Below are 14769 nucleotides of genomic sequence, written 5' to 3'. Positions count from 1 at the left end.
TTGTCCCCACTTAAAGTACTGCTCTTCCTCCTTCCACATTCTTTCCTTATCTCCATCGGATGGGTAAGATTAGATAACAAATGCATCTTCCCAGTCCTAACGTCCATGAGGGCGGGACCCCTGCTTTGTTTCCTGTTGTGGCCGCTGCTCCTGAAATAGTGCCCAGCACAAAGGAGGTCCCTGGTAAGGTGCTGAGGAACTAGTGAGTCCTCCATTTTGGTGAGTCAGTGTTCTAGATGAAATTTCTCTGCCTGGGTAAGATGGTAATGTGTCTGTGATCCCGGCACTGGGGAGGCTGGGGCAGGAGGCTCTTGAGTTCGAGGCTAGCCTGGGCTGCATTACAAAACCCTATCTGGAGAAACAGAACGAAAACAAAAATTTGAAAATATAAACTCTGAAAAGCCAGGCGTGGTGGCACAGGCCTTTCATCCCTGCACTCGGGAGACAGAGCAGGCAGATCTCTGTGAGTTTGAGGCCAGCCTGGTCTACAGAGTGAGTTACAGGACAGCCAGAACTACACAGGGCAATCTTGTATATATATATATACACAAGTTTTCATAATACATACATACATACATACATACATACGTGTGTGTGTGTGTGTGTGTGTGTGTGTGTGTGTGTGTGTGTGTGTGTATGAAAACTCTGAATGATACGAAGCAGCCAAGGCTAGAGACGATTTTAAACCTTTGCTGTTTGGTTTTTTCTTTCTTTTCCACTTTATTTTGAGACAGGGTTTCTCTGTGTAGCTCTGACTGTTCTGGAACTCACTCTGTAGACCAGGCTGGCTTCGAACTCAGAGATCCTCTTGCCTCTGCCTCCCCAGTGCCGGGACTGCAGACCCCTACCATACCTCTGCTTGAGAAAACTGTCTCTAGGTAGGTGGTGGACAGTCTGTCCCTTCCTGTCCAAAGACTCCACCGCAAAGCTCATGCTCCCATGTAACCAAACTCCTGTGGTCACCACATAGCCACATCCAACTGCCCAAGGAGACCTGGGATTTGAACCCCGCGAGTGAGACACAGGGTTGTGATGTGACCTCAGAGACCCTGAGTCAGGCCTCCTGGGAAGGGTAGCTTCCGTGGACTAGGGAGGAGGAAGGGGAGGTGTCCACACAAACCGGGCTGACTCACTCTTAAGCAAACTGTGGGCGGAGCCCTGGGGCAGCAAAACTGTCTCCCTCCCTCCCCGCGCTCTGTCTAGAGCAGAGGTGAAGGGAGACCCACCCAGACGCGAGCATGGGCCCCCGGAGGAGGCTGCCGCTGCCGCTGCTGCTGCTGCTGATGGCCTGGGTACCAGGTAAGGGCCGGGTGGTGACACCCGGGGCGAGTTCGGGGGAGGGGAGCCCAGCACCCAACCCTCCTCCTGACATCCAACTACTCTCCGGGTGTGTTCTCCATCCCCACGTGGCACATTCAGACGCCCGCAGGCATTCATTTAGCAAACCGATGCCTGGCGCCGTCCCAGGCTGCCCTGCAAAGTCAGACTGGAGGACGCGGAGGCACAGAGAAGTTGAGTAGCTCGTGCGTAATTGCACAGCTAGCGGTTGAGTAACTGGGCTTGCTGGCCCCTCGCGGGCCGCTTCCCACAGTGTCCTCGTTTCTGTGGGCTCCCGCTTTGGGGTAGGTAGGAGGGAGATCCCCCCCGCCCCCAGCATTACCAAAGGTCCCAGGGCCTGTCCCTCGACGACACTTGGCTTTTGCTACTTCCTCACCTGCTTCCTCCAGGAAATGTGGGGGAAATGGTGAGAAAGCACAGAGGAAATGGAGAAGGAATTGAGTCAGGGTTTGACGCGGTGAATAACCCTCCGGTCCGCGGGAGGCCGGGGATGAGTAATGGGGTGGGAAGGGGACCTCCGCGGGAGGCCCGGGTGGTCAGGGAGCGAGAGGGGGTAGGGGTGGGGGCGCACAGGGGAGGGGCTCGTAGTGTAGAAAGGGGACCTGGCGCGGAGGGAACCGGCGCGGAGTTGCAGACGGGACCTCTGGGAGCAGACAGGACGGCTCTTACTGTGAAATAGAGCCCGGTGAGGACAGAAGCCGCGGAGAGGAGTCTGGAGTGGGGCTACCACCTGGGGTCAGAGCTGGCTGTGTGGTTTAGGACAGTTACTTCGCCTTTCTGTTCCTGGAGCGTGTCTCGGAAATTGGGGAGGATCCAGAGCCGGATAGGCTGGAGCTGTGGTCCTAATTGGAACCTCGGACGCCTGAGGGCGGGGCTACGGCCTTGGGGAGGAGTTAGAGGACCTGGAGGAGGGGCTCCGAACCTGGGGCGGGGCCAGGGGAGGGGCTCACATTTAGGGAGACACACACACACACACACACACACACACACAGTGGGTCTATGGCCGTGGTTCTCAACCTGTGGGTCGCGACCCCGTCGAGAGGTCATCGGAAAACCCAGATATTTACACTCTGACCCATAATAGTAGCAAAATCACAGTTATGAAGTAGCAACGAAAACAGTTTTATGGCTGGAAGTCACCACAACATGAGGGGCTGTATTAGAGGGTCGCAGCGACAGGAAGGCTGAGGACCTCTCTGGTCGAAGATATTCAGGTGAAATCCAGGCAGGGCTAATCTACCAATAGAGCAGAGCGTGGTGAGAGGATAGCCTTAATCCGAGGCAGGTGGATCTCTGCATTCAAGGCCAGCCTAGTTTATATAGAGTTCACTAGATAGGCGTAGTGAGACCGTTCCAAAAATATTTAATGAAATAATATACTCTAGGAAGAGAATTTAGGGGAAGAGCCAGAGGGCGGGGCTATAGTAGAGAGCCTGCACCAGGGCTAAGGAAGCCAGGGGCGGGGCTAGAATATTGGGCGGAACTAGAGAAGGAAGATGGGCAGCAGTTGTGGGGCGGGGCTAGCGCCTGGGTGAAGGTGGGGCTAAGGGGCGGGGCTAGAACCCAGGGGAGGTGTTGGGGAGGTGGGGTAGAGAATGCTTTTGGAGTCACCTCAGTTGAAGAGTTGAAGCTGTCTTGATGGGCGGGGTTAGAGCTTCAGGATGAAATAGGAAGAGAAGCTAAGGAAGGGAATGGAACCTTGGGCTCCAGCGAATAAGAGATCCGCCGAACAGAACTGACCACGGCCGCGTAGGGAGGACACAGGATCTAAATGGGAGCAGCGGTTGGAAGTCCTTTTCAAGAGGGCAGAGTTCCAGCAAGTGATGCATGTCTGTGATCTCAGCACACCGGAGGCTGAGGCAGAAGGTTTGCTGTGAGTTTGAGGTCAGCCTGGACTATACAACTAGAGAGACAGAGAGAGATCTAAGGGTAGCCAGGACACGATGCACGAATCTGAGGGGACCGGGCCTAGTTTGGCAGTTTGGCGGCCTGGTGGAGTGAGAGCAGGCAGATCCTGGCTCTGAACCTCCTCTCCTCCCAGCCTCCCAGGGCCTGAGGTGCATGCAGTGTGGCAGTAACCAGAAGTGCCTGGTGAAGGAGTGTGCCCTGGGCCAGGACCTTTGCAGGACTACCGTGCTCCGTGAATGGGAAGGTAAGGTCGACCCCCCTACACACGTCACCTTGATAGGAAACAACAGTGAGGAAATGCAGACATTTAAACATCTAACGAGGCTGGAGAGACGTTCTGCCCAGCACTTAAGACCAGCTGCTCTTCCAGGCCCCCCCCTCCCCCGAGTTCAGTTCTGGTATCCACATGGGGTGGCTCACAACCACCAGCAACTTCAACTCCAGGGAGGAGATCCTAGGCCCTCACCGGCACCTTTGTGCACATATTCACCCCCAGACACACAAACACTTGTTGGTCTTGTAAAGGACCTGGGTTCTACATGTAGCACCCCCTGGCAGCTCACCACCTCCTCGGGCAGCAGGCACGAATATTGTGCACAGACGTGCATGCGGGCAAAACACTCATACACACAAAAATAATAAAACAAACCTAAAGAGATTTTTAAAAAAACAAAATGTTGGTGAGATGCCCAGTGCCTTTAATCCCAGCACTTGGGAGGCAGAGGCAGACAGAGATCTGTGAGTTCAAGGCCAGCCTGGTCTACAAATTGAGTTCTAGGACATCCAGAGATGCACAGAGAAACCCTGTCTAGAAAAACAAACAAAAAAGTTGGTGAGACCCTGAAGAGGGGATAAATCGGCACATGTGCCATGCACAGTAATGCCAAATATTTTTGCTGTTTTGAAGCGGGGTGGGGTGGGGATGGGGGTGGGGAGTTTGGTTTGTTGTTGTTTGGTCTTGGATTTTTTTTAAGACGGGGTCTCATGTAGCCCAGGCTAGCCTTAAACTTGCCATGTTATATAGCCAAGGATGACTTTGAACATGCCTCCTAAGGGCTGGGATTATAGGTGTGCACCACCACATCTGACTTTAATGTAGCTTCTGAGACAGCAGGGCCGTGGTGGCGCACGCCTTTAATCCCAGCACTCGGGAGACAGAGGCAGGCGGATCTCTGTGAGTTCGAGGCCAGCCTGGTCTACAGAGCGAGTTCCAGGACAGCCAGAGCTACACATTAAAAAAAAAACAAAAAAAAAACCAAACCTATCTGAGATAAAGCTAGAGAGACAGCTAGCAGGTTACGACACCTGCTACTGAAAAGGGGGCACTTTGGAACACACCTGTAACCCTAGAACTGGGGAGGTTGGGGCAGGAGGATCGGGGGCCCCAAACCAGTTTGGGCTACACAGCAAGACCCTGTCTCTGCTGGTGTCATTCACCTTGAGAGAGAGTTGTAGATGGATCCAGAAAACCCAAATGATGCGTATGGGGGAGAGGAAGACAAGTCTAGAAAAGAACAGCGTTGGCTCAAACAGGAAGAAAAGCCCACGAGGAGCAGCACCGGGGAGGGGTGGCCCTGAGACCAGGAGTGTCGAGGGCTGGTTGGGACTAGGGGCCCTTTGGGGACTAAAGCTGTGTTCCTCCTAGATGACGACGAGCTGGAGGTGGTAACGAGAGACTGTGCCCACTATGAGAAGACCAACAGGAGCATGAGCTACCGCGTGAACTCAAAGATCATCAGCCTGGCGGAGGTCGTGTGTGCCACAGACCTCTGCAACAGACCCAGGCCTGGTGAGTCAGGCGTCCTGGCCACGCCCAGACCCGCCCCGCCCCAGCACCGAGTCCGCTCCTTACCCCGCTCATCAACCTCCAGCCCTGTCCGGATGTCTTTTTCCCCAGCAACGTCTCCCGAGTCATCTCCCAACCCATCTCAAAATATCCTCACACCCCAAGTCCCACTCTGCAGCCCAGGCTGACTGGAAAGGGAGAGCCTCCTCCCTCCGCTTCCCGAGGGCTGGGACGGCAGCTCGGAGCTGCCCAGCCCCTCTCCAGATTGTAAAGTCATGCCTGGGTCGTGGGTAACAAGCGAGGCTGTCGTGTATAAGATGGCGCGTCCACCAGGCTTGGTGGAGCTTGCCTGCCGTCCCAGCTGCTTGGGAGGCTGACGCAGGAGGATTACAGGTCAAAGGCCAGTCGGGGCGACTGAGACTCTGTCTCAAACTAAAAACTAGAAAGGAGGACCAGAGAGGCAATGGCTCCTTGGGTGAAGGTGCTTGTGTGTGACCTGAGTTCAATCCCTGAATTCCATGTAGAAGTGGAAAGAGGGAACGAACTCTCCAGGCTAGCCTTAAACTCGCCGTGTTATATAGCCAAGGATAACTTTGAACATGCCTCCTAAGGGCTGGGATTATAGGAGCTGTGGTCCTGATTGGAACCTCGGACGCCTGAGGTCTTTGGGTTTGGCTACAAGCGCCTTTGCCCGCTGAGCCATCTTGGTGACCCTGGGGTTTGTTTGTTTATTTGAGACAGGGTCTCTCTATTATGTAGCCCTGGCTGTTCTGGATCTCTCTCTGTAGACCAGGCTGACCTGGAACTCACAGAGATCTGCCTGCCTCTGCCCCCCCCCCCCCCCCAGTGCTGGGATTAAAGGTGTGTGTCCGCCACGACTGACCTTTGTGTTTCTTAGATAACCCTCTCTAGCATTGAACTTGCCATGGGGCCATGAGTGACCTTGAATGCCTGGTCCTCCTGCCTCCACCTCCTGAGTGCTGGCAATCTACGAACTGCACCCCGTCCTGAGACCCTCTCTTCTATTTTTTTTTATCCCCTCCCCCACTTGTATTTTTGAGAAATGGTTCTGCCCTTAGCATGGGAGACAGATTCGAGGGACCCTGGAGTATGAGGGGGGAAATGAACATAGGTGGATGAGGGGTGAGGGGGGGTATGGGGGGGTCGGTAGGTGGGGAGGAGTGTCTGCTGGGCGGGGACAGAAGTGTCCTGATGGAATAGCTTTGGAAGGTAGAGAAGGAGACCTCAGTGATGTGTGACCCGTGCACAGAAGCTGCTTTTCTGGGCGTGATGGAGTCTCTTACGTCAGTGCCATGCTTCTGCGGGCGACAGCTATAAAGCTGGACAAATGACAGACGTCTCTGAAGAGTACAAATCAGAGGAAGGGACTCGGGGCCCTGTGACTGTTGAAAGAGACAAGCCAGACAGAGTTTCACAGGTGGTACGGCTCGTGTCCCCCCCCACCCACCCACACACAAACACACACACACACACACACACACACACACACACACACACACACACACAGCGGCGCTCTGAAAGGGAAACAGAGCCGTGGAGAGAGGGCCCCGAGACTGAGGCTGCAAGGCAGGGCCGGGGCTGGACGAGGTCCCCTGATTTGGAGACAATTCTCCCTCCAGTTTTTTGCAAGTGTACATGCAGAGGTGGGGTGTCCTAGCAGCAGCGAGCTGAGCTTCCTGGGGACACATGGGCCGGCGGAGCTGGAGAGGTGCAGGTAGCCATCTCAGATCCCCTGAGCCCCCAGTCAGGGGGTGAAGGCAGAGCTGAAACAGATCAGCCCTTCAGGAGCCTGGCATGGCTGTGTGAGCCTGTGAAGAGGGAAGCTGGGCAAGTGCTAGAACAGACATTGATTGATTGATTAAAAGGGACAGAAAACATAACAATAATTTAGAGTTGTGTTCGTGTATGTGTTTATGTGTGTGCGTGTGTACACCTGTGAGCATATGTGTGGGTGTGTGATGTGCAGGTGTGAAAGTGCGCGTGCGCACACACGCTCATGCACAAAGATGTCAGAGGAAGATGGTGAGTGTCCTATGCTGTTCACAGAGCATCTCACTAGATTTGAAGACAGGCTGGGAAGCCAGCAAGCTGGAGGGAGCCCCCCGACTCTGCCCCCGACCCCCAGCACTGGGATTACAGGCCTATGCACCTGCCTCTGTGGAGTTTTACATTAATTCTCGGGATCCAGTTCGGGTCCTCGTGTTTGTTCAACCTGGCATGGTGGCACATACCTATAATCCCAGCGTGTGGGAGGATGCAGGAGAAGGATTTCCATAAATTCCAGGCCAGCCTGGTCTACTTTGCAGGTTCCAGGCTGCAGAGTAAGACGTACTCTCAAAAAAAACAATAAAATAAGAACAACCCAAATAAATTGTAACAGGGGAGGAAAGGTTTCTGTAACTCGGAGTTTGAGGCAGGGGAAATCCACACAGCGAGATGCGGGCTCTGCCCAGAGCTCTTCCCCCAGCGTATATACACACCACACTCACCCCCAAACCCCATACCTCGCGGCTAAATGCTGAGGGAGAATTCAAAACACAGGAAACCACAGCTCTGGGATGGCTCAGAGGACACAGAGGACCCGGGTTCAGTTCCCAGCACCTACTCGAGGTAGCTCACACATCTGTAACTCCAGTTTGGGGGAGGGGGTCTAGCGCCCTCTGCTGGTACTGCGTGCACATGGTGCACAGACATAAGTGCAGGCAAAACACCCATGCACATAGAATAAAATAAAGGGGGAAATTAAAAACAGTTTTCTCCCCTGGGAGTCAACCTGGAGTCCCTTCCAAAGTTAATCTATTAATTCATCCCTTGCGAAAGCCATGATGTGGATGGCCTGGCAGTTGCCTCCCGCCTAGCTCCCTGCCTTAAGGTCCTTCCACTCCCACTCTGACACTCTGACAACAGAGCTTCAAACACATGACCTCAGGGAGACAAACTATATCTAAACCATGGCAGAGGCAGGTAGAGACTCAGGTATGTGACTCCAGGAGAACCAAGAGGTGACTGAGTCACAGGTCTGCATGTCAGACATTTGTTTTTAGTACGGCAAATGGAAGGTAGGGTCTTGGGTGTGCTAGTTCTATACTGCTGAGCCATGCCCCAGCCCCTCACTGGGGGGTTCTAGGCAGGGGCTCTACCACTGAGACACACTCCCAGCCCCTCATTGGGGGATTCTAGGCAGGGGCTCTACCACTGAGCCACACCCCAGCCCCTCACTGGGGAATTCTAGACAGGGGCTCTACCACTGAGTCACACCCCCAGCCCCTCACTGGGGGATTCTAGGCAGGTACTTTATCACTCAGGGATGGATGACCTGAAAGGTCAAAGCCTCACTTGATTGATCCATGATAACTTTGTTATTTTGCTCAAAGCCTCTAGCTTAGGCCAATTGGACCGGTTGCTTTTCCCTGGAAACACCATGTCACCCTTTGCCCAGACTTTGGCTCACACCATCCTCCTGCCTGGCACAGCCTCTTCTTCCTGACCCAGGAGATTGGAGCTGCGTCTGAGCCGAGGCAGCCCACTGGCAGGCTCAAGGCAATTAGGTGAATCATTCCATCCAGAGCCAAATCATCTATCTTGTTCAAGGAAAAATGCCTAAAAGGCTCACAGCCTGCTCCTTCCCACAAACGTCCATGAAAATGAAAAGCAGATCTTCCTTCAGGCACTGTGGTACATTTCTGTAATTCCTGGATTTTGGTGGCTGAGGCTGGAAGATGGCAAGTTTGAGAGCTAGCCTGAGTCAGGAAAAAAAAAATCAAAAGAGGAATTTCCAACCTTGGGGGTGGGGGGAGTTCCTTTTTGTACACTTCTTCCCAGGATGCTCTTCTGAATGTGGGTCATGTGACCTTCAGGAAGCCTCTTAGTCTCTTTTCTCATGGCTCATTCACAAATGATCTAACCAGTCATGGTGATGCCAGTGGAGAGAGCCACTTGGGAGACTGAGGCAGGAGGATTCCCTGGTGAGGGGCTGGGGACATGTCTCTGTGGTAGAGCACATGATTAGAATCCCCCAGTGAGGGGCTGGGGGTGTGGCTCAGTGGTAGAGCCCCTGACTAGAATCCCCCAGTGAGGGGCTGGGGTGTGGCTCAGTGGTAAAGCCCCTGCCTAGAATCCCCCAGTGAGGGGCTGGGGTGTGGCTCAGTGGTAGAGCCCCTGCCTAGAATCCCCCAGTGAGGGGCTGGGGTGTGACTCAGTGGTAGAGCCCCTGCCTAGAATCCCCCAGTGAGGGGCTGGGGTGTGGCTCAGTGGTAGAGCCCCTGGCTAGAATCCCCCAGTGAGGGGCTGGGGTGTGGCTCAGTGGTAGAGCCCCTGCCTAGAGCCCCTCAGTGAGGGTCTGGGGCATGGTTCCACGGTAGAGCCCCTGCCTAAAAGAGGTGATAAATAAGATGATGAAGAATGGGGAGGAGTTAGGAAAGACAAGGAGCAACAGGAAAGGTGTTCTAGACAAAAACAACAGAATATAGGAAGGTCTGGAGGCCAGTGAGGGTCTATGTTCTGAGACTGGGGAGCCAGTATGGAAGAGAGCATGGGAAGGGCTGGTCTCGGAGATGAGGCAGGAGAGGTGGCCAGGACCCAGTCTGCAGTGGGCCTTGAATGCCATAATTAGGTACCTTCTTCTAAGAACATTGTTCTTATTCTAAGAACAATGGGGAGTATGTGAGGGTTTTGAGCAGAGGAAAACTGGGTTAGATATCTTTTCAAGACTTCTTTCTAAGGCATGTGAGAGAAGCAGAGTAGAGCATGGTCGTGGCAGAGCAGAGGCTGGTAGGAGGGGTGCCCATGGCTGAAAAAGACAGGATACTTTCTAGAAAGACTTGGGATGAGTAGGCTCGGTGATGATTGACGGGTTCAGAGGGGAGGTCTCTGCAGGGCCTCCAACTCACCCCTTACCTTTCTTCCTAGGAGCCCGAGGCCTTGCCTTTCCCCGGGGACGTTACCTTGAGTGCATGTCCTGCAGCTCTTTGGACCAGAGCTGTGAGAGGGGCCGGGAGCAGATCCTGCAGTGCCGCTACCCCGGAGAGCAGTGTGTGGAGGTGGTGACCCTGCCGAGCTCGGAAAGTAAGCCTTCCCTACAGGGAGTCCTCTTCTAGGCTGGGCCTGACAGAGACCTTCCAATACGGGGACTGTAAGCAAGAGGCAACTTCACACGCACATGCACACGCACATGCACACACACACACACACAAACTGTACCTAACAGAGACCTTCAGATACGGGGACTGTAAGCAAGAGGCAACTTCACACACACACATGCACACGCGTGCACACGCACATGCACACGCACACACATACAAACTGTACCTAACAGAGACCTTCCAATACGGGGACTGTAAGCAAGAGGCAACTTCACACGCACATGCGCACATGCACATGCACACACGCGCGCGTGCACACACACACACACACGCACATGCACACACACTCACGCGCACACACACACACACACACACGCACACGCACACGCACACGCACAAGTGACTGGGAGTCCGGGGTCACTGGGTCAGCCTGAGAGTGACCAGGAACCCAGCTACTTCATGTCTCACATATTGCTTGCACTCTTTTGAGTGCCCCATGGCATGATATGGCCGCCAGACATCCAGAGTGGTGTCCACGTTCCAGGTAGAGGAAAAGGAAAGCCCCCCCCCAGTAGATAGATAGATAGATAGATAGATAGATAGATAGATAGATATCTCCGTTCTTTCTTTTCAGTAAGGGCTCTTTCTGGAAATCCCACAAATACATGAAGTTCTACTTATCACATGGGCCTCCTTTATCCTACAACAAAGGAAGAATGGAAAATGAAATCATTTGGCTCGGAATGAAGTTAGCCTCAGTAAGAAGAGGCCTCTGAGGAAACGGGGCGGGGGGGCTGCTCAAGGGGGTAAATCCACAACCAGCTCTTTGCCACCGTCTGACCTCTGCCCCTTGCAGGGAGCGCGAAGGATGAGAACTATACCAGAGGCTGTGGCAGTCTTCCCGGGTGCCCGGGCATAGCAGGTTTCCATGGCAACCACACCTTTCACTTCCTGAAATGCTGCAACGACTCCCGCTGCAATGGCGGCCCAGGTGAGGGACAGGGCGGGGTGGACGCTCTTGGCTCCGTCTAGAAACTGCCCATCCTTCTCGGTTTCCCGAGTCCTCTCCCTTCCTCCAGCGTCAGGCTCCGTCTTCCCGGAAGCCTGCCCTGGCCCGCGAGGCTGGTTCAGGGCCGCTCTTCCAGCACACGCAGTCCACTCAACTGCCCCAGACCCCAGCTCTGCCCACCCTGGGTCAGAACTGCGGTGACCAAGTCCTGAGAAGATAGAGCCGGGCTGTCCTGGCCACTGCGGTGTCCCAACACAGTCAGCATGAGGTGAAGGCCAAAGAAGCCATTTCATGAAAATGTATTAAATAGAGCTGGAGAGGTGGCTCCATGGTTAAGGGCACACGCTGCCCTTGCAGAGGACCCAGGTTTGATTCCCAGCACCCACATGCTCACGTCTGTAACTACAGTTCCAGGGGATCTGACGCCCTCTTCTGGACTCCATGGGCATTACATGCATACAGTGCCCAGACACACGTGCACACAGAACCTCACACACATAAGCTAAAATAAATAAATCTTTTTAAAAAGTGTCAAAAAAATGGGCTGGAGAGATGGCTCAGTGGTTAAGAGCACTGGCCGCTCTTGCAGAGGACCTGGGTTCAATTCCCAGCAACCACATGGTGGTTCACAACCATCTCTAGTAGGATCTGATGCCCTCTTCTGGCATTAAGGCGTACACGAAGATAGAGCACTCAATCATATAAAATAAATAAATAAACCTTTAAAAGAAAAAAGTGTTAAAATTATGCAAACCCTGGTTTTGATTCCTGGGGCAGCTGGTGGACAGCAGGACCTGGCACGCGTCAGATAGGTCCTCAGACTTGCCAGCAAAACACCTTTACCCACGGAGCCACCCCAGTCCCAGACTTACTGTTTAATATTAATTTATTTAAACCAAAAACAATCTCAGCACTCCAGAGGTAGAGGCAGAAAGTTCAGAAGTTTGAAGCCGTCTTCCACATAATGAGTTGCAAGGATAGCCTGGCTTACATGAGACCCTGTCTCAGAAAATGAACAAAGAAAAGCCAGGCATGATGGGCAATGCCTTTAACCCCTGGACTGTAGACCAACAGGAGTTTCCACAGTGATAAACATCTTCTGTATTGGGGGCTGAAGGGATGGCCCAGCGCTGAAGGGTGGATACCGCCCGGACCTGGGTTCAGTTCCCAGCACCCATGGCTGGGCAGCTCACAGCTGCCTCAAACTCCAGCTCCAAGGGATCCAATGCTCTTTTCCAGTCTCTGCAGGCATCTGCATGCACACAGTACACACACGTATCATTTTTATTTTTAAGTTTGCATTTATTTTGTGTGTATGTATGTTCATGCACGCCATGGGCCCTGTGTGGAGGCTGGAGGACGACTTCCCGGGGTCACTTCTCTCCTTCCACCATGTGGGGCCTGGGGATTGAACTAGGGTCATCAGACTTGGCCGAAAGCTGGTCTACCTGCTGAGCCATTTAAATTAATTAGCTAATTAATTTAACGCTAATTAATTTAAACCTTAAGAAACACAGGTGACCAGTGGCTGCCACAGTAAACAATGTCGCTCTGTATGGTAACTTCTGAGAGGGCAGGGCTTGTTTCATAAGACAGTTAGTTAGGGGCCCTCATCAGGCCTAGCTGGATGTGGGTGGGGCTCAGTCCTAGAGAACAGGACCCCAAAAGGTGTACTTTCCACGCATGACCACCAGGGGGCGCGCTAGCACCTGGGGCTGAGCGTGGGCAGATGAGATGGATGCTCGGTCCCAATGCTTATCTTCGGTCCCTGTCTTTTTTCGTCTTTAAGTTCTGGATCTTCAGGACTTACCACCGAATGGCTTCCAGTGTTACAGCTGTGAGGGGAACGGGTGTTCCTCCAAAGAGACTTCCCTCATTGACTGCCGGGGACCGATGAATCAGTGCCTGGAGGCCACCGGCTTGGATGGTGAGGCCTTGGGGGAGCTGGAAGGGGGTCCACTGGGGCACAGGGTGCTGACTGACTGACAGATGGGTGGTACTTACACACAGGAAGGGCAAATTGCAAGAAGGGGGTTGACCCTGTCAAGCCAACATCAGCCATCCGCAACGTTATACCTTAACAAATAATTGAGGCAGGGTCTCACTATGTAGCCCTGGCTAGCCTGCAGCTCTATGTAGACCAGGCTGGCCTCGAACTCACAGAGATCCGCCTGCCTCTGCCTCCCAAGTGTTGGGATTAAAAGCATGTGCCAACACAGCTGATCCCATAAATAATAGTTTTGATGGAAAAAAAAGACAAACCTGTTTTTCATAATGAAAAAATGCAAAGAGGGGACTCTCGTTGTTTACGGTGTGGCAGCCCTCTCCCCGTCTGGCTGTAATAGCAGACATCTGGTCCGCATGTCTGCTCTCCTGTTCAGCCTGTTGCGATATCACATGTCCTGGGGTTTCTCTGGAAAAGCGTCTCTTGCACACTCAGAAGCTCCGAAGAGCCAGGTGACATCTTAGAGTTCCTATGAAAGCAGTCCTGGTGTGAGTCTGAGGGACTGCCAGGGGTCCTCGGAACACACTTTGGGGAGCACTGCTCACAGCAGGGCATGGGGTTGGCTAGGGCATCCACCACCAGGAGCCTTGTCACTGGGGGCTCCCGTCTCACTGGCTCTCCTCTTTCCTCAGTGCTGGGAAACCGGAGTTACACCGTGAGAGGCTGCGCCACCGCTTCCTGGTGCCAAGGCTCCCATGCGGCAGACGCCTTCCTCCTGAGCCACCTCAACATCTCCTGCTGTGACGGCAGTGGCTGTAATGACCCCAGAAGCGGTGCCCCCGGGCCAGGCCCTGCCTGCCTCAGCCTCATCGTCTCCCTGCTCCTGACCTTCGGACTATGGGGTGTCCTCCGCTGGAACTGAGTCCTGAGCCCCAAGCCCTGGCTGGACCCAGGGACGTTTGTCCCCCCCCCCCCCCCAGCTCCATCTCTGTGGATAGATGCGAGTGTCATTGTTGTCTTTGGGCCTCAGTTTTTCCAAGAACTAGAAGAGACGGGAAACAAAGGCTGCGGGCAGCAGGGGCCCTGGGTTAATGTTGTTGCTGTTGTTGTTATTATTATCATCGCCAGTCCTCTAATTTATTTTATATATATATAAATAAAAGATTTTTGTACCAGTGAATAAGGCTGCATCTCCCCTCCCCTGTCACATTCGGCTTCAGGAAGAAGAAAGTTGGGGGGGTGGGGGGGAGCTCACTACGTAGCCTTGGCTGACTCTGTAGACCAGGCTGGCCTCAAACTCAGAGATCCACCTGCCTCTGCCTCCCCAGTGCTGGGATTAAAGGGGTGCGCCACCACCATGCCCAGCTTTTCACCCCACTGTCTTTGTTGTTTGTTTGTTTTAATGTTTTATTTTTATTTTATATGGGTTGTTGTTTTGCCTGCCTGCATGTGTGTCTGTGTGAGGGCGTCAGATTCCCTGGAACTGGAGTTACTGACAGTTGTGAGGCACCATGTGGGTGCTGGGAATCGAACCCGAGTCCTCTCTGGAAGAGCAGCCGGTGCTCTTAACTGCTGAGCCCTCTCTCCAGCCGCTTCACCTCACTGTTTTGAGACAGGGTCTCTCACTGAACCCTGGGCCCATCAGGTTGATGATACTGGTTGCCAGCCAGCTCCAGGGATC

At 53.6% G+C, this 14769-nt stretch overlaps 1 protein-coding gene across 1 annotated transcript; it reads left to right on the top strand.

The window, feature by feature from the left end:
* Positions 1 to 1161: 1161 nt before the first annotated feature.
* On the top strand, positions 1162 to 14255 carry Plaur (plasminogen activator, urokinase receptor). The gene is made up of 7 exons (XM_028893898.2): positions 1162 to 1299; positions 3380 to 3490; positions 4892 to 5035; positions 9962 to 10117; positions 10991 to 11125; positions 12933 to 13070; positions 13781 to 14255. Exons 1-7 carry the CDS (start codon positions 1239 to 1241, stop codon positions 14008 to 14010), a joined length of 975 nt encoding a protein of 324 aa, XP_028749731.1. The 5' UTR covers positions 1162 to 1238; the 3' UTR covers positions 14011 to 14255.
* Positions 14256 to 14769: the final 514 nt, after the last annotated feature.

Source organism: Peromyscus leucopus, chromosome 1 (genome assembly GCF_004664715.2).
Source record: "Peromyscus leucopus breed LL Stock chromosome 1, UCI_PerLeu_2.1, whole genome shotgun sequence".
Taxonomy (NCBI): Eukaryota; Metazoa; Chordata; class Mammalia; order Rodentia; family Cricetidae; genus Peromyscus; species Peromyscus leucopus.
Note: the sequence above shows the minus strand (reverse complement) of the source record. Positions and strands in the feature narration are given on the sequence as shown.

What these genes read in the sequence shown, in the direction of transcription:
- Plaur (XM_028893898.2), top strand. Translation starts at nt 1,239, where the DNA reads ATGGGCCCCCGGAGGAGGCTGCCGCTGCCGCTGCTGCTGCTGCTGATG. An exon ending in GCTGATGGCCTGGGTACCAG is followed by an intron (nt 1,300 to 3,379) that starts GTAAGGGCCGGG and finishes CTCTCCTCCCAG; the next exon opens with CCTCCCAGGGCCTGAGGTGC. An exon ending in CGTGCTCCGTGAATGGGAAG is followed by an intron (nt 3,491 to 4,891) that starts GTAAGGTCGACC and finishes TGTTCCTCCTAG; the next exon opens with ATGACGACGAGCTGGAGGTG.